The 23143-nt window shown below is 42.7% G+C and overlaps 1 protein-coding gene across 1 annotated transcript in view; it reads right to left on the bottom strand.

The window, feature by feature from the left end:
* HGFAC (HGF activator) overlaps window positions 1-18040 on the bottom strand; it is a 40528-nt gene extending 22488 nt beyond the window's left edge. Inside the window, exons 1-7 of the mRNA XM_063402200.1 lie at window positions 17975-18040; window positions 16406-16460; window positions 14490-14586; window positions 9395-9468; window positions 4760-4873; window positions 4003-4134; window positions 2536-2646 (exon numbers count right to left, since the gene is read on the bottom strand). Coding sequence (XP_063258270.1) covers window positions 2536-2646; window positions 4003-4134; window positions 4760-4873; window positions 9395-9468; window positions 14490-14586; window positions 16406-16460; window positions 17975-18040 — 649 coding nt within the window. The remainder of the gene's footprint in view (window positions 1-2535; window positions 2647-4002; window positions 4135-4759; window positions 4874-9394; window positions 9469-14489; window positions 14587-16405; window positions 16461-17974) is intronic.
* Window positions 18041-23143: the final 5103 nt, after the last annotated feature.

The raw sequence follows: 23143 nt of genomic DNA, 5'->3' as shown, positions 1-23143 counted from the left end.
AATACTTCTTTTCATCACATCTATTTAAATTCGGGAACTTCTTGACATGGAATGCTGTGAAAGAGAAAAGCATAAAGGAATACTAAAGAGTTTAGACAAATTCATGGAAAACAGGTAAAGGTCTGACAGAAGTGATGGTCCAAGCACCTGCTGAGTAAGTCCTCAACCAAGACAAGTGTTTCTCAGTACTTTTCTGCTGGTTTTGCTCCTCGCTTTACTGTATCAATGCTTGAGTCACAGTAGTACTTAGGCTTGTGATCTGATAGATGGAGCATGGTACTTCATTTATTAATATTTGTTGAATATAATGTTAAGATAAATTTGCTGGTTTTCCATTAGACACATATGAAGGCTGGTTATTCTTTGTGTAAGTCAAGGGCAGAGGACACCACAGATACCTCAAACACATTTCAGCTCAATAACAGTCTGGGAGACTTCCTGTTTATTAAAATTGATTGATTTCTGTTTAAAAAAAAAAAGGAAATATAAGAAGACATTTTTGCATCACACCTTGGCTTTAAGGTTGCCTGTTTAACTGATAATTCAGAATAAAGTACACTTTGGAGAGGAAATACTGTAACACTTTCTCTGAATCAAGCATTATAGCCACCAGCTATTCCGACTAAAGGGTAACCTCACAAGAACATCCTGTCAGACAAGAAACTATACAAGACAGTAAAAAGGAAACAAAGAAAAAAGCCATTTCTGTTCACTGCATCAAATTGAAAGGTCAAAGAAAAAATTAATCCAACAATTATTTTAAAATCATTTCTGGGTGCTCAGAGAATACAAACCGGTAGCACTTTCATCAGAATGCCATTGCCCTACTGTCATGATACTACCAGGTCTATAGACCTGAAGACTCATTTATTTGCATTAATTTGGAATGACTAAATCTGGACAAAGAGTTTTTTTCCTTTTTAAGACTCTTTGCAAGGCCCTGACACATAAACACAATCCTTCAGTTCCTGTTCCATGTAGGGGTGTCAGGCAGCTGAACATAGATGGATTGTAAGCATCCAGAGTTACTTGTTTAGCAAACCAAATATTTGTTTTATTATTTTCAATAATCAAAGAGCACCTGCTTATTTCTTGTTCTAGGCTAGTCAGACAGAAACCGGTATGACAGCTCCAGCACTGCCATCCTGGTATTTATGATCCAGGCCCTGCTGGGTGGATGTCTCTGTGCACCACTGCTGCTCCAGGCAGGGGAAGCTGATAATAAAACAGGAATTGGGAAAGCAGTTTAATGTGAAAATTAGAGTGCAGCCCTGCCCTGAGCTCCAGGTCACACGAGTGCTGTGCAGCCCCTCACCCAGACCCCTGCAGCAGCATTCCCTGGGGCAACCTCCCCAGGGTAACTAAAGGACAGAACAACTGAGCTAAAATAGCACTGCTTATGAAGGACTTAAAAGAGTCACAAATCCATTTCACATGATTCAACAGATACCTGGTGAGTGAACGCTCAGGACCAGCTCATGCACTGTCCAATTTACCCATTCACCAATTTACTTTGCTATTTGCTATTCCAGCTGTACTGCTGGTCTCCCAAATGGATTTTTTTCTCCAGAAGAATAGTTGGCTACCCCATTTGTTAGCTATCAGAGTAACAAAAAGAATGCCAGATATAAATTGCAGTGTTCATTAACGGGTTTTTTTTACCTCCCCATTGGGATTAAGCAAGTGCCCACCAGAGCTACTGGGTCATGTCCTCAGTCAGTTTTGATGAGCCATGGGATTTATACAGTCAGAAAGATAGAGCCAGTGAGTTCATGGAGTCACAGGATAGTGTGACTGAAGGTCTATTAAAATTTACACCTAAAATGTGCATTTATTTAAAAAGTAGCCACTGGCATAACTGACAGATACAGCATGCAAGCAAGTTTTGCAAGCAGATTTAACCCTTGCAGGGATAAATGTTAAGTCTTCTGGAGGAAAGTTGTATCAAAATTATGTAGCATCTAAAATGCAAAACAGGAGTAACACACAGATACCAAAAAGCAGATTTCTCTGCCCTGGCCCACCAGAGAAAGAAAGGGGGTTTGTATAACCTGCACTGGGCTAAATGTGCTATTAACTTTAGGGTAACCCAAAGGGTGAGCATTTTCTTTGTCCCACACTCACTTAGTGCCACCAAAGAATGGCTGCTAGATTTTGTCAAACATAAATCCCTGTTTTACGAGGGGATGCTTGGATCTGTAGGGAGGCAATAGCTCCAGAGTACAATTCTGTGACTGATTCTGCAAAATGGAAGCATGCACTTAATTTATAGGCATGTGTAATTGGATTAAAATTTCTGTGTTTGATTTTCTATCAAATGAAGGGCATGAAAAAATATTTTTAGAACCAGAGTCTCAGTGGTGAAGTGTGTGCTATGTTTTACACTGGAGAAATACATTAAATCCTTGTTCTGTTTGACTCTTCAGCTGTTACAAGGAATGTCCTCAAATGCAGAATACAACAGAGCCAAACCCAGCAGCCTTACACCCAGATGAAAACTCCTAATTCAGTCCCCCTGTAGGTTGTTATACTTACCAATATTGCAATACTTCCCTGCATAATTTTCTTTGCAGTCACATACTATTTTCCCAGTGGAGGCGACCATCTTGCACTCTCCACCATTCATGCAAGGATCATGAACACAACCTACAAGAAAACACAACCAAAGATCAAACCAAAGGTACAAATCATCCCAGAGAATCAGTCCATTTTAACTTCCTCTAGTGCATCTCCTCTGTGCATATACATTTGGGGGAAGTTTTTCTTTTTTGCTTATCTCAGACCTACATTTGTGATAAATTAAAGAAAAGGAAACTTCACTGATTTCTGCCCACTAAAGTCTGTCTCATTGTTTTCACTGCTATTGGATAATGTCAGCTATTGAAAGATATTATCAATGAACAATAGGTAAAATGGGGGTGGTGATTATTATTAGTAGTGATGATGGTATTAACACTTCATTCTCTATGGAGGGTTCTCCCAGTTCCAGGCTTGCCACTGAGCTCTACTAGAATTTACAATAACATATCTAATAGGGAGCTCAGTTAAATATTTAAGATCTGTAACTGGGAAATATTAAGCCCTATCAAATTTCCCAACTCTCACATGGACTCTCAATGTCCTAGAAAGCCACTGATATTTTAGTTTCCAGTTACATAAGGTGGGAATAAAAGCACCTATATATTTGAAAGGGTTTTTATGAAACTTATTTGTAATGTTACTTACTTGTGAATCTGGGCAGGGTAAAAGTTAGCCAGACTGAGTAACAGAATAGCCACACCAGAGCATATGTATAGGTGAGGTATGTGATTTGTTTCCCAACACCTCTCCTCCAAATGAAAGGTGCTGTGCTGGCTTCTTGAGAAGGTTGACAACCCAAAGTGCATATCCTGTGCTGGCTGGCCAGGGTGTTGAGTTGCTGGCTGCCCCTAAACAGGGAGGAGGCTTCATAATGTAAGCACCACCCCTGCCAGGAATTGGCCAAAGCCACGGGGACTCTGGGGCCAATGCAGGCCTTATGGGATCTTGGAGGCAGGTAAAATTTACATGCTGGCAGCTTAAGAGTGGGATGGGCTTGGGAAGAAACACAGAGGTGAAACAGCAATGTGAAGTAATTGTTGGTGTGCAGGGTGTGCCTCTCAGGCAGGTTATAGTTTTGGAGAAAAAAATTTACCACTTCTTCCACATAACCTGTTGTGTATTCTCACGTGCTGCAGATCAGGCTTTCATCCCTCTCGAAGAAAACACTGATGTGTGTCCCTAAAATTCATCATAATGCAAATAGTTGCTTCCTCAAATAAGGATGGACACATTGAAGGGATTTCCTGGGTCAGTGTAACTGCTCACCCTTGGAAAGGAAAGCTAAAATATTGTGGTTTAGAGAGGGTACATGAGCTGTAGGTGTGTGTAGGGTGTGTTACTTCACTCAGGCTTTGATACCCTCACTGTCCTTTATCCCCACCCCATGCAGACCCTCAGCTGTGGTCCAAAACAGTGCCTTACTTTTGTGCTCCACAGGCCCACACTCCATCTGGCCGTTCACACACAGGCACTGCTCCACTACTCCTTGTTGAACTCTTGACCAGCTCGCACCCACATCAAAGAATTGGTAGAGACTGTTGTCAAAACATTTCTCTGAAACGAAGTTATACAAACAACACAAGCGTTCAGATGTTGTTTCTTGCAAGAAACAGCACACGATCCCTATTAGCATTCCCTGCTCATCCCTTTTTCCTGTTGAGCAGATCCATGTTTGTTGACAGTGCTGCTCAAGCTAGCCATCCTCCACAGCGTGGAGGCACTGAGGCAGGAGAGCAGCAGCTCCAGGAAACTCAGGACAGAGGTGGCTTTTTCCTAAAGCCCTGTGAGCAGGGCAGCATCACTGTACCAAGTACATGCATGTGCATAAGGGATAAGGCATCCCCTGAAATTGGGCTGCTTTTTCATATCTCTAGATATTGGCAATTTCCAAACAGGGATATTTAAATCTTAAAAACAGCAAAGGAAAAGCAAGAGGCTTATTGTGTTTCCCATGCTCAGAGCATACTGGGATTTATAATTGTACAGTCAAGCTATTTTCAGTTGTCCTATTAAGAATGGATTGTCTGTCATAACCATTTGGAAATCCACCTACACAAACTTTCATGCTGCAGTGGTCTCTCCCATCACAACAGCACTACCTTTTCATTAAGCAAACATTAATGAGCTCTACTTACTATTCATATTTCATGTTGTAACACTCGTGGTAGAAGGTACTTACTCAGCTGACAGTCCTCGCCTGTGAATTCCTCAGGACAGGTACAGTGGTACATCCTGTGGCTGTGGGTGAGAGAACAGGTCCCTCCGTTTTGGCAGGGGTTGTCTGCACAGTGATCTAGGAAGGCCACATAAGAAGTTGTTAATAAGCATGGTGTAAATCATGCTTTGTCCTTTTGGCTCCATGAACCATTTCGGTTCAATGGGTTTAATACCATTATTAACATAAAACAAAGCTTGTCCAACCAATCGACAGTGAGATCGTTTCCAGCTGTAAATTTTATCCAGCTTTTAAAAACCATATGGTAAATCACTGAGCTGAACCTGCACCCCCAGACTAAGCTGTCTGAAGGGGGTAGGTCCAGGCACAGCTGCAGTCACCAGAGCTGGCACCGTGGTGAGGAAGAGGACGGGACAGGTGCCCACAAGATGGAGCTGTGCCTTTGCACAGGGAGGGAGGAAGGGAGGAAGGAAGGGAGGAAGGCTGCTACCCCTGCCCGGCCTCCTGCCCTGCAGCCACCTCCACCCCGGGATCACACATCCCTTTCAAACCGCACAAAGGACAGAAGAATTTGCTCTGGGGTTTTGGATTATGTCTAAAACTAATGGACAGCTGGAACCAAGGGAAAAATTATAAAGCAAACCACAAAGCACATCCGAGTAAATCACGCCAAGAAAGATGAAAACGGGATCGGTCTTACATATCTCCATCTACTAGGGAACTTTCTGAATGATGAGAAAATGTAGTGGGAGAGGAGTTAGGTGCCAGGACAACTCCTGCAATGGTAGCTTTACTTGACAATGTGCAGTGCAAAAGCAGTAAGAGTCTTGTTGGTCAGGCAGTGTTTCAGATTTCAGCCAGTGCTGAGGGTTGTATCTCCCCTGCAGTTAACCAACAGCATGTTTACACCTTCTCAGAGCTGGCCCAACAGCTTGTCTGCATTCAAATCTTCCTTTTTAATCCTAGTCAAACTCTGCTAGGCCATCTCCAGGGTTACTCAATCCAGGTGCTTCTTCAGCTAGACAGCGTGTCCTGAGCATGGGATGCAACATGCACAGGCACACACAAGCACGGCTGAAGCGAAGCACAACGGGTGCATCCTGAAGTCTGCTACAGCAGTGTAAATCTGAGGTTCCCCTGCATGACTCAAAATATTTACTTCAGAAGAGAGTGATGTAATTCCTATCAGACAGCAGGGCTGGGTGTGTTCACTGGTAGTTTCAACCCAGGATAACATCAAGGGAAAGCAAGTCAGTGACATTCCTACTCTTCCTGCTGCTGATAGTTATGAAACATCTAGTGCAGTAATGTTTCCTCAAAGGAAAATCGTCTATTTCCTATTCCCACTACATCCAAACCATGACGTGATCTCCAAGGCATCTTCTGCTGTACCAAATGCTCAAGAAACTTTCTGTGCCCTTGTTAAATCTGCAAAAAGCACTTCCACTCATTCATTTCTTTCTCAATCTGTCCCTCCCCACATCCCACCCACCACTCCAGTCTGACCTTCCAGGCATGTTCTGTGTTCCAGGCATGCTCCACGTCTTTCCTGGAGTCCAGGAACAACTTCTGCTCATAAGCAGATGGACACATCTCAGTTCCCAGTGGGGAATCCTGCCCACTATTAACTATCCATTGACTGGGCAGCGCCAAGTCCACACTTTCTCAGCACTGTCTAAAGCACCCTCATGGGTAAAACACTCCATGCTTGCTAGCCCTTGTCTTTACTGCAGCTTCACCTCTCCAAGACTCTGTTGATTGAGCAGTAGCCTTGTCTCACCTTTCTGCCTGTATTTCCCAACAAAAACTTTGTCTTTCTGCTGCCCACCTTCCCCAGAGCTCCTCCGGGCATGATGCCTCTTCCTGTGGCCTGCACAGCCCACACCACTCTACTGCTTCTTTCCATATCAGTCCAGAGGGATCTTAAAAATACTGTCTGGCAATTTTCTCCCCCATGTTTGGGTCTCCCGGGGGTTTTGGCCATTTGTCCAAGATTTCCAGACATTCAGAGAAGTAGTCCCACCAGACTGCCCAAAATCTGGAAGTGCCACCTACAGGGGCATTTCACATTTATGGATATTTGTACATATATGTGAGCTATGCATGCACAGAGCAGCTGGCCCATGTGTATGGATACTAACACCTCCCTCCAGCAGAAACTTCCTACCCAAGCTTCACTTCATCCTAAAGCTAAAAGCTTCTTGGTAAAACTTTCCCTTGAATTTGGCAGATGTATTTTTTTGGATCAAAGCCTCCAGCACTCAACACTGGTTTGTAAGCACCTCCAATGTTTTGAAGTTGACTTGTCACATACTGTGGCATTCTTGGCCTGGAGACAGTTTGTGCTCCAGTCTTTGCTGTAAAGAAGCTCCTCTTCCATACCAATGGATACACTGCTCACCAACTTCTTATGGATACCCTCTCCCTGAAATTCCATTTTTTCTTGTTTTTCAAGAAAGAAACACGCAAAGATTTAATACTTTAGTGGGTTAAAAAAAAAAGTATTATTTTACACATTGTAAAGATCAGCATTGTTCAGTATGACTGCTTATTTCTTCCACAGCAGGCAAATTTTCCTTGTTTTGCTTCAAATTCTCTTCATCCTTTATGTTGCTTTTCCTTTCAACCTTGTCATAAGCCTATACTCCAAGCTATGGTTAATGACCTGTTAAACATTTCCCAAGTCCAAATACAGTACTTGCTGCTTTAAAAAAAGCTAAGTAGACTTACATTTATAAATAAAATAACAGCAAAAACCCTTTTATTTAATTTTTTCAAATTCTAAATGCTTCCAGAAATAAAGCAGTGATCTCTTCCAGCTACCCCATCCTTTTTTCTCTTTCCTTTCGTCTCTCACACATATAACTTTTTGGTTTGGTTTTTGGTTTTTGTTTCCTGAAGGAAAACCAGTAGCCAGGAAAAGCCCTCCCTGATGTCAGGGTACACTGACAGACACACCCTGGCAGGCAGACAGGGCAGCTTTCTTGTTCCAACCCACCCTATCACACACTGTTGTGGGTAACAGGCAAAAATGAGCCAGGAAGCCCAAAAAGGCCTGCAGGCAGCCAGGTGTCTGGCAGGATAATGATGACAGGCAGACAGAGGGACAGAGGTGGCACAAGGCACCCCCAGATGTGTAACCCTGGACTTGGACAGCTCTTTCAGTTCCTGGAAGAGTCTCCTTGAGTCAGCCAGCTGTCACCAGCACAGTGAGTGTTTCACTGGAGGATTAAAGCAGTCACAAGTCACAGCTATCAACATTTTAAGCTCTGGGAAACCACTGATAATAACTAAGTACAGCCCTCATAACCTGACTCTTGTAAGCATGAACTGCCCATAAGTCTCTCATGTCTGCCACGCTTGCATTACAAAGTTGTATACATTGCTGCTTGTTTTGGGGCTAGGTCACTGGCCTCTGATCTACTGTTAATCTGTTTTAAAGCCAGGCTGGAAAACAATTTAAAGTAGTTATGTTTAAAAAGGTGATGCTGTGCTCTGCCTAATTTTAGACTGTCAGCGTGATTCAGCTAACTTGGCTTTTTAAGTGCTCTGGTAGATTGTAATCAGCTTGGCAATAAGGCTCCTGACACTGTGGAGAGCTCCCTGAAAGGGGTTGGTGAAAAAAGCCCTTCTTTTGAAAGTGGGAAGTGAGTATCTAAGGCTACTGGTCATACCCTGCAGACTAAATAAGATGTGTCTCATTTTAGAATAGTGAGATGGCAAAAAGAGGAACAGGATCAGCATTTAGACACAGATCCAAAAAAAGCCTCAAGGGCATCAAGTTTGGCCAGTGCAACACACAATTTTTCAAGCTGGTCTGTGGCTGTATGAAATGAGAATTTATAGATATATATATATAAAAGCAAAGGCTAGTCACTGAGACACTGCTGAAGGCAGGGATGCATATTCCCAGGTGAACTTTTACCCAGTGTATCAATTAAAGTGGTTTTTATATATAAAGGTGACTTTGCCACAGACCTTGACTTCCCCTTTTAGACAGACTTTCGCAATGAGGTAATTGTAGCACTGGAGTGTGGTGACCACACGAAGCCACAGAGCTCCTCAGCTAAGTAATCCTTTCATCATCCCTCAGGACTCCTGCAATGAACACGTCTGGCCTCTTTTCATCTCTGACACAGTCCAAAGCTCAAGGAAGTCTGGATTTGAGATCTGCTCTTTCCCTGGAGATCTCAAGAAAGGAAAGCTGGAAGTGGTGGCTGTGTGTTGTACAGGGCATCAAATGTTTCTGTGCCTTCTAAAAAACTAACTGGTCAAGCAGACAGAAAATGCAGCTGTGTAAATGAAGGGAAAGCTGAAAGGCACATCCAAGCCATGAGGGAGGAGAAGATGATCACCTTTGTGTTTGGCTCCAGCAGGAGTTTGGATTTCCATGCTGGCATTACCATAATTTCTCTCCATGGCTTTGAGTTAGTCAACAGAGAGTGAATTAAAGGCTGGGTGATGTTCACAGTCTAATGCTACGCTTGTGCAGCGTCACAGAGAGATTATGGAAACAGCTGATGGGAAGGCTTTCTTCAAAATAACACACAACTAAAATACTGAATGCACTGTCCCTCCTTCCTGCAGGCAAAGTAGGAGCCAGGTAATCTGGAGCAACTCAGCAATGGCTTGCCTTACCTGAGTGGTCTCTGGGCAACAAAGCACAGTGTCCCCAGCTCCTGTCCCGGTCAAAGTTGTGTGTTGTTGAACACCTGAAAAGAATCAAAGGTGCAGCTTAGTGCATCTTTAAACAACCTGGATGTTTGCATTGAAACTACAGGGCCCTCACACTCCAGCAACCTGGAAAATCATGCTTGTTGTTTTCTAATTAGCATCAGTTTAATTCAAATGCTCTTAAGCGCAGAGGAAAAAAAATGCTTTCTTTTGTTATAGTTGCTCTGGTCCACTTCTCTCAAATTAAAAACAGATGAAAAATAAGATGTAAATGCAGGACCTGGGATTTTCAATGAATCCTTCAGAAAAACCCAACATTCTATTTCTGGGATTAGAAAATGAATAACAGAAATAAAAAACAAAAGCAAATAAAAGCAAGTAAGTTATATCTTCTTTACTTATTACAAAACAAGCAAAACAGGACCCAGTCCATTTTTGATGCCTGACTGGTACTGTCATAATCTGTGGAGGCAGGAGACTGTCCACAAAGGGACTTTTCCCTGACTTTCAGTGAGAAACATATTTCACCCTTTTCACACTCAGTTCCTTTAAAGCATTCTTATTTTGGAGCTTGCAAGATGAAATGAGGAAATGACTGACACGGTGGTGATTTCCAAAGGCTCACATAAAACCTGTCCTTTTTTCAGAGCGGGGGACTGGGTCCTGCACACCCTCACTGGTGGTCTGTTATCTCAGTCTGTTATCTCAGGCTCAGAACACTCCAAGGAGCACTGAGCTGCTATTCCTCTTTTGCAGGAGTAGATTTGGGGGCCTCTCTGAGGACACACAGGGAGCACGTGGCTGAACTGAGGCAGAACCTTGGAGGTCCACGTCCTGTCCCAGTGCACCATCCACCAAAACATCCTCCCTAGCCAGTTATCACACAGAATAATAGATACCAGCTGCACGACACTAGAAGACACTGGAGTTTATTTAATGTGCCTGATGATCTGTTTTCATTATGCATGGTTTTATCATTCCTTGAGCAGCTATGTGATCAAATTTTTTTCACCCTAGGATGTCCAACTTAGATTGAAATTTCATTGTAGCGCATGTCTACATTTAGACTGCCCTATTTTCCTTCTTAATTAGATGTTATGTGGTATTTAAAATGCATAATTCCTATGGAGCATCTGAATAGGCCACATATATTAAGTTTGGTGACCTCAATTATCTAAGGTGCACTAAAAGAGGTGCTTGTTAGTCTGGCGCAGATTAACGTGGCACATACTTAAAGAGGCTGTTCTCTCACAGGAATTAAGGCTGATGCAACTGCTGGGAGTTAATGGAAATCCCCTAAAGATCCTTCAGTGGGAAGTGGCCTGTGTTTACTTTAAAGGTGGTCTAGTATGCACGAGAATGGAGATGAGTTAGAAGTGTCTTCAGCACTTCTTGTGTCACTGTCTAGCAGCAGCCAAGTTCTAAGCAAAGAGGAATCTCATATTTTTCCATCTTAAAAGGTTTTTGTTGTCAGAGATCCTGGCAGAGGCTTCTTTTACCAGCTTTCCACAAACCACTGGTGCTCCCACTCGTTCTCTCCACAGCCAGTCCCTCCCTATTGCCTTGCAGTGACTGCAATGAGGTTGGTCCTCCCATGCAGCACCAAGCTGCTTCCTAGCTGCCAAGCTTCTTGCACAGACATAATCCTTCTGGGTTTTCCACCACAGATCTCACTCCCTGTGAGAATCTCAGCTCATCCTCAAAGCTATTTCACTTGTCTCCCTCCTGTCCTTTTAAGAATGTTTTGTGTGAGGGTGACATTTCAGTGTTGTGGAATGTTACCTCCAGCCACCAAACCAACCCAATGGCCTAATTATTTCTTTATCCTATTTACAAATGCACCCACACTCAAAATTTATGGGATAGCAAACACCTTTACATCAACTTGGCATATAAAATTGTTAACATGAAAAAGAAAACAAAGACAGAGATACTGAACTACTTATATCAGAAAAGTCCACTACAAGGGATTGATTTGAATAATGTTTTAAATCCATACATGGTAAACAACATGGGAATGGACAAACAAAAGGGTGACAAACAGATGAGGCCTAACCAGCAGGCAGGAGAAATGGAAAATAGTCTGGTTTTCCCACCAGGGGCATAGGGAGCCTTAAAAATAGGATGTTTTGGAGAACAAGCAAAGACCCAGGCTAGAGGGGTAAGGAAAGAGCTTTGCCATCACACCTACACACACATCAAACATAGTGTTGTCACTATGTTTGAGACTTGGAGGTTGCCTGAGACCTTTTTGGGTGTTGTCCTGAGCATGAGACACTGCCAGACTTTTCCTGACAACACCAGACCAACAGCTGCCAGCTCCAGGAGAATTCAGAGCCTGATGCTTGACATCTCCCAGCTCAGCCTACAGGTACTTCTTCTTTCCAGGACTGTCATAAATTCCCCATCTTGTAATCCAGCTGGCCAAAAACCACTGTTTTCAGTCTGTGGCCAACATATCAAAAGTTATCTTCTTGTTTCCAAGGAAGATGATAAGATCACGTCCTTCCTACACAGACCTAAGCTCAGCCTTGCACAGGGACCCCGCCCATCAAGAACTCAAGCACAGGATAAAGCTTCTGCAGGGTATGAGCAGCAGCTCCTCATTTATAGCCCAAATTCCCCTTGAGCAGAATCTGGGGAACCCACCCCACCTTGGGACACAGGGACAGGGTGCTGGCAGCTTCCCTGCAGCCACACCTTGGTCCAGTTCAGACCACCCTCTCCTTTTATTCTCATGAATTTTCACTGCACCCCCATTTTGTCTGTCCCTACACTGCTCTGTCTTTCTGGAGGTACCAATGAAACTTAGTAGCAATTCCAGATATGTTTTTTTCTCCTCAGCACAAAAGGAAAATTTACACTATATCTTTAGCAAGATATCATGTAATATTTGGTAATAGGCCACTAAATGGAAATTTATCTGTGAAAAGATATTATAATTAAGGGGAAAAGCAATAGAGGATGCTGTTAAAGGAAGTCTGTTATTTAAATAGTGCAATTATTTTGTCCTTTCCTGTATCTTCAATAAATATTTATAAAGATACAACTTGTTTGTCACCCTCAAAGAAAGCAGAGCGAACTTTCTGTGGTCAGGAGCAGATTTACGTTGAAACACAGTATCTGTGCATGTATGTAGTATGAGAAAACATAAATCTAAACCAAATTTGAGTGGGGTTTGCCTGCACTGTAAAGTCCTGCCTGTAGTCCTGACTCAAAGTATGACTTGGGGGGACTGAGGACATGAATTTAAACAGGTAAGTCAGTGTTCTGCTGGTCTGGTTTCCTGGAATTTCCCCGAAGAGGCAGCCTGGACCCAGCCTCCCCTCATCCCTTCCCAGCAGCTCACAGGAGGCAGGGGCAGGAAGGACACAAGCCCAGCCCTCACCTGCTGCCTACCAGGTGCCCAGGGCTCGGTTATGCAGTGTAAGCCCAGCCTGGGTTAGTGCCAAGTCACACAGGAAGGGCACAGAGCAGCTTTGCCAACTGCTGCTCAGGGCTCTTTTCCCAGCATCTCTGTGCCTGAAGTCACACATTAAGTTGCTTTTAGCTTAGGAGGGATGAGCAAACACTGGTCAGAAGGTCACCCATAGGGTGAAATGGTCTGTCAAATCCAAATAACTCCAGCTGTCCTCCTCCTTGTCTCCCTGCTTGTAAATGCCTTTTTAAAAGTCGGAAGCATAAGAGCAAGTTGTTCAAGGTCAGCTCTGAAGTGTGCTCTAACCTTGGACCCCATCCATTCACAGGTTTTTCCATTTCTGTGGCCTAACTGGCTAAAAACAAATACACAGTGTCATGTATTAACAGGATCCCTCTTAAGCATTGCATGAAATTAAGTGGGTACTAAGGTCATAAAAGTGATATGGCTACAGCTCATCAAAGACAGGATTCAAACTGGTAAATTATTCCAATTCCCTTTCTTAAGGGAAAGATTAGTTAAGATAGTCACAAATTCTTGTTTTCTGGAGGCTTTTATTAGCTGGGTTTTATCTGTGGATATTGGAGAAATTCTGAAATGGTTTCCTACCCTGAAGCTTGGTGTCCATTTGTGTAAGCAGGTTTGTGTTGTGTTGTTTACTTTACACCTACACTTGAAACAGACATGTCATCAGAAAGACAGATCATGAAAAGATTAGACAGTCCAGGATAAAAAATGAGACTTCTGCCCTGTCTGGTCAAGTAAAATAAACTCGAAAATATTATCTCCACCCTAAAAACAGGCAAGTGTTTGCCTTTCACATGGCTGACCTGGACAGAATTTCACATTACTGGTACCCACATATTCTCTGCTTTGTTGCCTTTGGTTTCAGTAAGTATATGGCTATCATATGAGTTTGTCTGCAAAGTTCATCTTTTTATTCAGTGCTTTAATTCAGTAGGGTTTCTACCTGACTGCCTCTACTCCAAAAATGGATCATGAATACTTCTAACAGCTTCTGCAAAAGTAAAAGAGTAACCTTTGCCCAGAAGAAGGAGACCTGGCCTTAAACACATTAGTAGAATAAATCATTAACCAACAAACAGGAGTAATACCTCACTTCTGAATACTGCACTGTCCAAAGGGGTGACAATCTGGATAGAAATTAGAGACATGGGGGCAGGGAGAAAACAGTTTTCCTCAAAGATCAGATGGTCTCTGCTGCAGCACAAGAACAGCCTGCACAAATCAAACAGTCCCTTAACCAAGTGTCCTCTCTTGCAGGAGTCTGTGTCTCTCCTTTCTCCCACAGCAGAGGGTTTCTACCAGTTGCTCTATCAGTCCTGTTTTTTGTGTACAAGCTCCTGTCACACATATAAGTTGCAGTTCCAATAGGAAGGGCAGCAAGGAAACATTTCTGCAGCTCCTGAGCATCCTGTGGCTGTGGAAACCCAGTGCCAGGGCTCCCTCCCCCCTGAGCACGTCTTGACCCGAGGGCCATGACTGTCAGCAGAGAACTGCACCAGGCTCCTTGGGCACAGCATCAAGCTCATGCTAACTATTCCAAAAGCAAGATTAAAGCACTGAAAGGATGGCATTTCACTTGAATGCTGCTTTCATTTATGAGCAATGTCAACTTACCATTTCTTTCTGGAAAATGAATTTGATAAACACGTATGATAAAACCTTCCACCAAACCGGAAAGGAAATTTGCATAAATATCCATCCTCTGTAAACACTGAAATACAAATACAAAAAACTCATAATGCAGCTGAAAACCAACCCACAAATTATATTATATACTATTATATGAAATTATGAAGATAGATATCTGCAAGTTTTTCAGCTGTACTCAGGACTCTGTCTCTGCAATGTCTAGTGCATAAGAAGAAGCTTAAAATCCTACATAATGACTGAATCAATGAAGATTAATGGACTCTGCGATGGAACAAAGATCTCAGATCATTTCAGTTCAAAATATACTGCCAATTCTGGTACAGCAAATGCCACTTATATTCATTAATTGCAATTATCATTTCTAATTATGTAGTATTGTAATTGCATATTAAAATAATTCCTGAAGTTGTATCCTTTCAGGCTCTATATCACATTGTAATGTCTGTTTAAAATAATTAAGGAACCAGACAGTACAAACTGAAATAGAAAGTCAGGAGGAAGAAGGTTTTAAAGGTTGGGGGTAGAGAGAGAATTTTGATCATACCACCTTCCCTTTGGGACAAGAAGATTCCTTACAGGGGGGGAGAAACTAATGGGACCAGTGTCTAAAAAGGGCAAGTTTTGTATTTGCTACATCGGTGATGGCAGTCTAAGGAAGGGTGGTGGGAGTTTAAGGAAGGCTAGTAGGAGTCTATCAGAAAAAATCCTTCAAGATGAGTCTTGAGAATGAGAGAGGCTGAAGACAAAAAAGACAATGAAAAACTGTCATAGCCTATTTAACCATTAAACTAAAATTAATCTGTTTTGAAATCCCAAAGTCTGAATGGGAAGCAACCACTGCCATAAGAGAGAAATGGGGCATTCAACCAAACTGGCAGCACAGCACATTTCCATTTCTTAGAAACAATGTACAACTGCTCCTTGTCCTGAGCTTACCCCTCCCATGATGGCAGGGGTTCCTGGACACTCTTACAATATCTGTTAACTCTCATGAGCCCAGACGTCTCAAAGAGCTGCTGAGGTCAGTTATTGGCATCACAGAAAAAATAACCTATCGCTGTGGTCCAGCCCCTTCTTAATCAGTTGGAATTATGGTCACTCCATCTGCCCTAACTGCCTCCATCAATGTGAAACAGCCACTGCCATCCCCTCTGCCATCCCCTTGTCAATCCCCATTTTCATTCTGTGAACTAATTAAGCAAATGTTCCCATATCAACTTTCTGTCTGATACATCCCCGTATAAGCAGGCAGGATGAAAATACATCCCCATTCAGAATATATATTGCACCCCAAAGGCCACTGAAGACTGTTACAACCCATAAAGCCACTCCTAATGGCCCAATGCATGCAATCTTTAACAACAAAAGCACAGGACAATAACAGCTTTAAAAATAAAAACTGCATCACTCTCCCACAGCCGGGATGTCTGATCATTGGGGTGAGAACAAATGCCACCCAAAAAGCTGCATGCAACTCAAACCCTTCTCCCACAGAGAGATCCAGGGTCAGGGTAGAAACTGAACCTGTAGATATGAAGAGTTCATGTGCTTGAAAGTTACAGGGCAGCTGCAGTTTTGATTAAAGGTTGTTGCACATTTTCAGCCACATCACCTTGTGAAATAACATAAAGCCATGCCAGCTCAGACAAACTAAAATCCCATCAGCACCTTCCCATTAATCTGCACCTGAAGGAAAATTACCTGTGATTCCTGAGCTAATCTGAAATTCCCCTTTAAACAGAAATTAATGTTGGCAGAACCATTCTATAATCCTTATTCATGTTGAAACAAAGACAGGCTTCCTACTGACTTGCACAGCACGGATACAGACAGGCAGACCATTCTTACTGTCATGAAATCTGTTGGATTTGACTCGGTACCTTGTGGGCGAGTGAACCCATGCCTTGAGCCTCTTGCTGCCCCAGATTTGTGGTGCTATAAAGAGAGAAAGAGAATGTGGATTGGAGACACAAATTCACTCTGGGAACCACACTACCAGTAAAAACTTACTTTCCAGGGTGCCCTGACATTGTGTTTCTCCTAATGCTTCTGAGAAAATCTTATTATTTGCTCGTGCTTTTTGGTGGGGCACAGTCTGGTGAAAGAGGGTAGATACATGTTGACTCTTGAAAGCCCCAGCTAAACCAGGAAAACCCAGCACAACACAACAAAGGCCAAAGCTCTGCTCCATTTGACCTTTCTATTGACAAGGGATGCATCTCCTATTTCTCTCAGCAGGAAGCATACATGCAACCTGGGGCCAGTTCACAGTTACAAATGATATCCCAACATTTGCCTTTTCCTGCTATTTAGCTGTATCCCCCAGGGCATTAGTTACAAAAGCAACTTCTGTATTTGGGGTTGCCAATCAGCAAGCAAAGAGCGTGAGGCTGAGCTGATTTTAAGCCATAGAAGATAATTAAAAAAAGGATAATACACCTAAAGTGCTGCTGCCACCAAAGGTGCTGGCAACTGAACTGAAGCAAAAAAATATCACAAAAGCAGTCAAAGTACACATCATGAACATAGAACTGGACAGGGGACATAAAAATTGAGGGTTAAGAAAAAGTTGTTGCTAAAGTATATGGAGAGGGCTTGAAGAGTTCTCGCACTCTTGCAGTTTTTGCCCTCTACACAGACTCTGCCACCACCAAGCAAGGGATGATCTTCACCTTGAACATGACCACTCCTCTCTGTTCCCACATGTAATATCTGAGGACATACTTTTGTAATTTGCTGAGATAGTTAGGATTATAACATCATCTAAGTATATCTGAGCTAGTTTAAACCCAGCCAGAGAAATAAGGCTGATCTTAAGGCCACGATGCTGACCAAAAGGCAGCAGTGGATTAAGTGCCCTGCTGGTCCATGGTAGATGCCAGGCACTGGTGGGGTTTAAGAAAACTAGCAAATTCAAATCATCACAGCCTGCTCAGCAGTGCTTCATGTGCTTGGCAGAGATATCCCCAAAAAAGATACAAGATACATGATGCAAAAACACTGAGGGGTTTGGCATGGAAACAGGGAGAAGTCTGAAAATGAGAAGATAGCCACCTAAGCTGGCCTGTTCAGTTACCAGACAGCAGCAATGTCTGGCAGTGGAGCACTCTCCCTCCATGCTACTGCAGGTACCTGCTTGTGTCAACACATTTCTAAGATATATTTTTAAAGGATTTCAATTTTTGTGGTCCATCCTCCCCTCCCATTCCTCCTCCACAGCAAGGCATGGATGTAAGCAATTGCTTAAACAGAGAAAGTACCAGCTATTCCACAGTCCCCCCACTTAGTGAGCACTGTTGCCAGTCTTCATCTGGCTAATCTCTTTTGTGTTCCCTTTGAATCTCTCTTTCTCTGGGTCTGTTCAGTGGCTTCACTCATCCATCCCCAAGGCAATCTGGTCCTGCAGGCATCACAGCTGATCCACCACTTGGAAAGAAAGAATCACTTACCATCCTTGCACAGTCACTGCTCAGACTCAGAGCCAAGACAACTGTCAGAGGAGCACAGACTTTCATCTTTGAAGGTTTTGCCTGGCAGAGGAAAACTTCCAGGGCTGGGCTGAAGCAGGAGGGTGAATCAGGAACAAGCTCCCACAAGGGACTGTGATTTACTTGACTTTGGGGTATTTTAGTTTTCTAAGTAAGCAGAGCTGTTATCGTTGTTAATCATTAATGTCTTTGTGGGTAGAAGGGAATGCCCCATTGGGAGAGACTCTCCCTAAACCACGAGGAGTGAAGAGTTTACAAAGTGCCTGACCCTTGGAGATGGTCCCTGGTGTAATCAGCAAGCACTAAAGGGCAACTCCAGAGAAGCTGATCCAATGCTGCTTGTAACTAGAGATGATTTATCATCTGGATGTTTCCCTTCTCTTTCTCTTCAGGAGCAAATGAAAAGCATGGGATAGCAACAACAAAGAGCTCCAAGACAGCCCACTCAGGAGATGGCTTTACATTGCAAAAATATGGACCAGATCAATGCCAATACCAAGGATTACTCATTAACAGATGGATACCTGCTCAGCTGTGGCTTGCAACAGCAACAGACTGGGAAAGTTAAAAAGAAAGAAAATACACGTTACTCTGATAACACATTTTGTGTGCCAAAATGCTCCCTTCTGCCACCACCTGAGCAAAGCCATCTCTGTCTTGTCTGAGACAGCTGCACTGCAGAATCATTTCTTATACAGATGCAAAGGGTATTGCTAAAACTGATATTTCACCAGAGCAGACAATTTCAGCCCCACCTTGCCCCACAACCAAAATCCACAGGTTTGGCTGGTACAACGGTGTCTGTGCTCAAGGCTTTTGCCATGTGCTGTCAATCAGGGACCACACCTCTTCACACCCAAAATCCCCAGAGCCACAACAACAGAAAGAATACCACAGTCCTTGCTTAAGTTGTGTGCTGCCCTTTGAAGTTTCACCAGCACAGCTATGGAAGGGATATGATTATTTTTAATTTTTTTGACACAACAAAGCCATGGCAGTAGGGCCCATGGTGAAGCAGATCTACCCCTGCATAATGATGGTTTATCATGGTGCAGGGAATTTACACACTGCTGTGTCTGTCAGCACAGTAATAACTCCTGTTAGTTCAACCAGGGCTATACAGGTTTATGGACTAAACTTTGCTACTGTGAGCAAGGCTTGGAACAGCAGGAAGCAGGCAAAGTTGGAGTTTCCTTCCCAAAATCTAGCAAACAGACAGAAGAGAAACCTTTGCCTCTATGCATTGCTTGTTGCCAGAAGATTTGAAGTAAATAAAGCTCTGGAATAGACTTGTGGAATAGATCTGTCTTATTTTCACTCATTTCAAACCTGGAAATAGGATGTACAGACAGTCTGATCTATCTGAGAACACCTAGCAAAGCTGAAACATAGATTTTCACTTCCTCTCCTCATTCTTCAGTCTGGCCATCAGATTTCAAATCAATAATGCCTATTCAATGGCTTGTAGACATCTCCTTACCATCCAGGTTACTGAAATTTTGCAGAGAAAGGGGGAAAAAAGCCATTACTAGCTATTCCAATCAAGAGTTCCCAAAAGTTCTGTAGAGAGGGAGAAGTAGGAGAGCGAGGGGAGGAGGCAGATACTTTTTTTAGGCTGTGGAAATACCCTCTTCCACTCATTTCCAGAAAAAAAATCATCCACTTGCAGGACCAGAAATACTGTGTTTCTTTGGTGACCTACGTGTGCTGTAGGGAAGCATTTTTCCATGCCTAAAAGTAACAGAGAAGAAAACCAAGGATGCAATTTATTGTTGGTGTGTCTACTCCCAGTTGTTGCAGTCCCTGTTGTAGATCTCCACCAAGAGCTGCAGTGTGTCCTTCTGGAGAGCCACAGCTCCAAGCTTTTAGCTCCAACTGATTCTTTAACAAGAGAAAAAGGAACAAACTCCAACATCAGGAGCCACTTCAGCTGACAGGACAGTGCTGGCACAAAGTAAAAGGAAAAGACATCAAAGCCAGGAGTTGCAACAGCCGCCAGAGAAGCCCCACCATAAAATGGGAATTACCCCTGAGTAAGGTCTGAGCAGTGATTTAAGGGCTCAGATGGGTCTGAATCACTAAAAACCCCAAGTGCTCCATGTACACTGCCTTTGTTCAGCAGAGAGGTGTCTGAACAGGTCTTACGGCCAGAGCAAAAAGGCAGAATTTGAGGTGTGGTTTTTTGGTAAATTATGTTGAATGATCTGTGAATCTTTCAGCTATTTATAAACAGAAGAACCACTGTCTGCCTCCTTCAGGCATTTCATAGAATTGTTAAAATGTTTTGGGATTTTTTTGAGAAATGTTTTATCTCATTGGCAGGAAATTAATCAGAAAACTACAGACTCCGTTTTGATACTGAATTCTTATAACCTTCACAGGGCTTTGGGCATTTGGGAGTTCACAGGTGCAAAGAGTACAATCTGTGCCAAAACCATCATCCCGTGGGTCAGGCTGGTGAGCCTGCAGAGCTGCTCTCCACCACCCTCTCAAGTTTATTCATCTGTGACTCACTATTTCCAGCCTAGTGATAGAAACTTCGTAGAGAAGGAAATAAGAATCAGGTGTCTATGCAGCTAATAACAATGAGAAAAATAACAAAGATATGGAAACAATCCATATGGAATTCAGTACAAATTCCCTAACATGAGGTTTTAGACTTCACCCAATCCCCATTTAAAATGAGTCTCTGTAAAATACTAAATGGATATAAATATATGTGTGTATACATATACATAAATACAAATAAGAGAGAGAATATCTGGAAAAAGGAACTAGAGGTAAACCTGGCTTTGTAGTGATAGAATATTTGGTATCTCTAAGGCCTGGAGCATTGCAACTCATCCCACCTGTGAAACTCCAGCTAGAGTCTAGCTCTTGTTTTCAAAGAAAATTTCATTTTCCTTTTAAAGAAAGGCACATTCTGATTCTTAATTTTACTGCACATGATATTGAACATTTCCTGCAGAACACAGAACCCAAATGTATTTGAAGACCTATTCTGCTACTGCTAAAGACAATGAAAATTTCGAAATAAGATGAAGAATTATTTTTCATGTTTGCAGACTGTAATCCCTCTGTATCAAAGGCTAAAATCCATTAGTTTCAGCAGTCATTTTCCTCTTTACACTGATATCATGGGAAAAAGAAAAGGCAAATAAACACACAATAAATGAGAAGAAAGAGGCAGAAGTCTTGCTGTGGCTGTATAACAGATACTGATAATACTGCGTCATACATTTACCTTTTCCTCATTTCCCATACTGCAACGTTTTTATTACTTTAAATTTAAAAATAATTAATAAAAGCTCAGACAGATCCCAGCCTCTCAACTACTTAGTAATAATGAAGCAATATTAACAACTACCCTAAATCATTAAATATCAACAAAATGTAAATTAACTGAGTCAGCCATCAATATGAAATAACAAAATTGCAGAGGGTTTTTTTCATCAATTAGTTGACTAGACATAAGTGGAAAGGACAAGTCTAGACACACACACACATCCATCCATTTGGTTTCATTCCTCTGTACCTTCTGCCAAGGTAGTGAGAGGGTGTCTGGTGACTGCATGTTCATGTGTTTTCCATTTTTTTCATTATTTTCTGACCATTGTAATAGTGTCTGAGGAAAATTCCACTCAGCTACTGCAAAACAGAAGAAAATCTAAAAAGTTTCCTAATGACTGATTCCCTCCGTATTTTTTTAAATTTCTAAGCTTTTTCATAGTGATAAAGTAACCTCAACTAATGGGTAGGGTTGCCCCCTGAGATGATCTGATTTCATGGCTTTAGTTGATGTTTTTGCTGCAAAGCCCAGATGCAACTTCCCAGATAAGGACACAGTTGCAGGAGCATTGTTGGCATGAGGAAATAGTGCAGAATCTAAAGCCTCTGCAAGCGTGCTCTGTCCAAGACCTTTGTACAACCTGATGAGTACATGTGAATGGGAAGTAATTAGAACTATTTCTGGCATTAAAAATACAACTTTTGATTTATCTTTCAGGAATGTGTAGGATGCAAGCAATCACATGTGGCAATTCTGCTCCTGGTGTACTAGCAAGGGACTCTGTGCTAACATGAGACTAAGGTACAAATCCAACCAATTCCCTTCTTTTTTCCTCTGGGGGACCTACAAACCACACTAGAGACCTTTTTGTCCCTGTCAGGTGGGGTTTCCTTTATCTCTGCTCCTTGATATCATTCCCGTCGTCCTGGGAGCCATTACCAAAACTCATAATAATTGAGCTTGAGTCTCTGACAATTAGTGAATATTTAAATCACCAGAACTGACGTCAACACTCATGGGCTAAAAGGCTAGTGACTTTTTTTAATAAATAAGGCAACACAGCAGCACTGTGAGTGCATGAGGAACCCTTCCTCTTCTCTCCTTCAAACTCCTCAGTTGTCCCAACACGGCAGGGCACAAATCACACCTATCTCAGCAAATGCTGCAACCTCAATCTTGTCACTCACACCCAAAACCAGCATCTTCACCACTGGGTGACAAGTGAACCTCCACCTTCTCCTGTGTCTTCTGGAGTGGTGCCTTGAGAATAGCCATGGTGTTTCTTTTGCTAAAGCAAAGACAGAAAGCCAAAATGATTTTGATTGTTTCCTTATTTCAGCAAGAAAAAAAGAAACGTTTTGGCTCAAATCAAACTGGACAGTTGAGTTATTTATATGGGCCTTAAGCAGTGTAAAATCCAGCTATACTGCAACCACGAACATCTCTGTGTATCATCCTGTCATCCCTCTTGTTTCCCTGGGAGCTTCAGAAATCCCAGGGGAAAAAAAATGACATAGTTTTGGCTGTCAGAAAGAACTGGAGTCCAAATCTGTCCTCTCCTGCACCAACTTTGCTGTCCCCAAACTGGGGATAATCTGTGCCAAACAAACCCTTTTACAAACACCCCTCCCCTCTCCTCAAGGCAGCAAGGCTGCAAGAAGCACAGCTGCCAGAGCCTGCCTGCTGAGCAGCTGGGATCCAGAAACATGGACTGGTGCTGCAGCACTCAGATAATCCTGGGACAGAAGATATGCCTTCAGCCAAATGTTTACTCCTCCTCACTCCTCTCACCTCCCACACTCCCCCGAATCTCTCACAGCTCTCCTGGCTTCCCTCACCCG

The sequence above is a fragment of the Prinia subflava genome, chromosome 7 (assembly GCF_021018805.1).
Source record: "Prinia subflava isolate CZ2003 ecotype Zambia chromosome 7, Cam_Psub_1.2, whole genome shotgun sequence".
Taxonomy (NCBI): Eukaryota; Metazoa; Chordata; class Aves; order Passeriformes; family Cisticolidae; genus Prinia; species Prinia subflava.
Note: the sequence above shows the minus strand (reverse complement) of the source record. Positions and strands in the feature narration are given on the sequence as shown.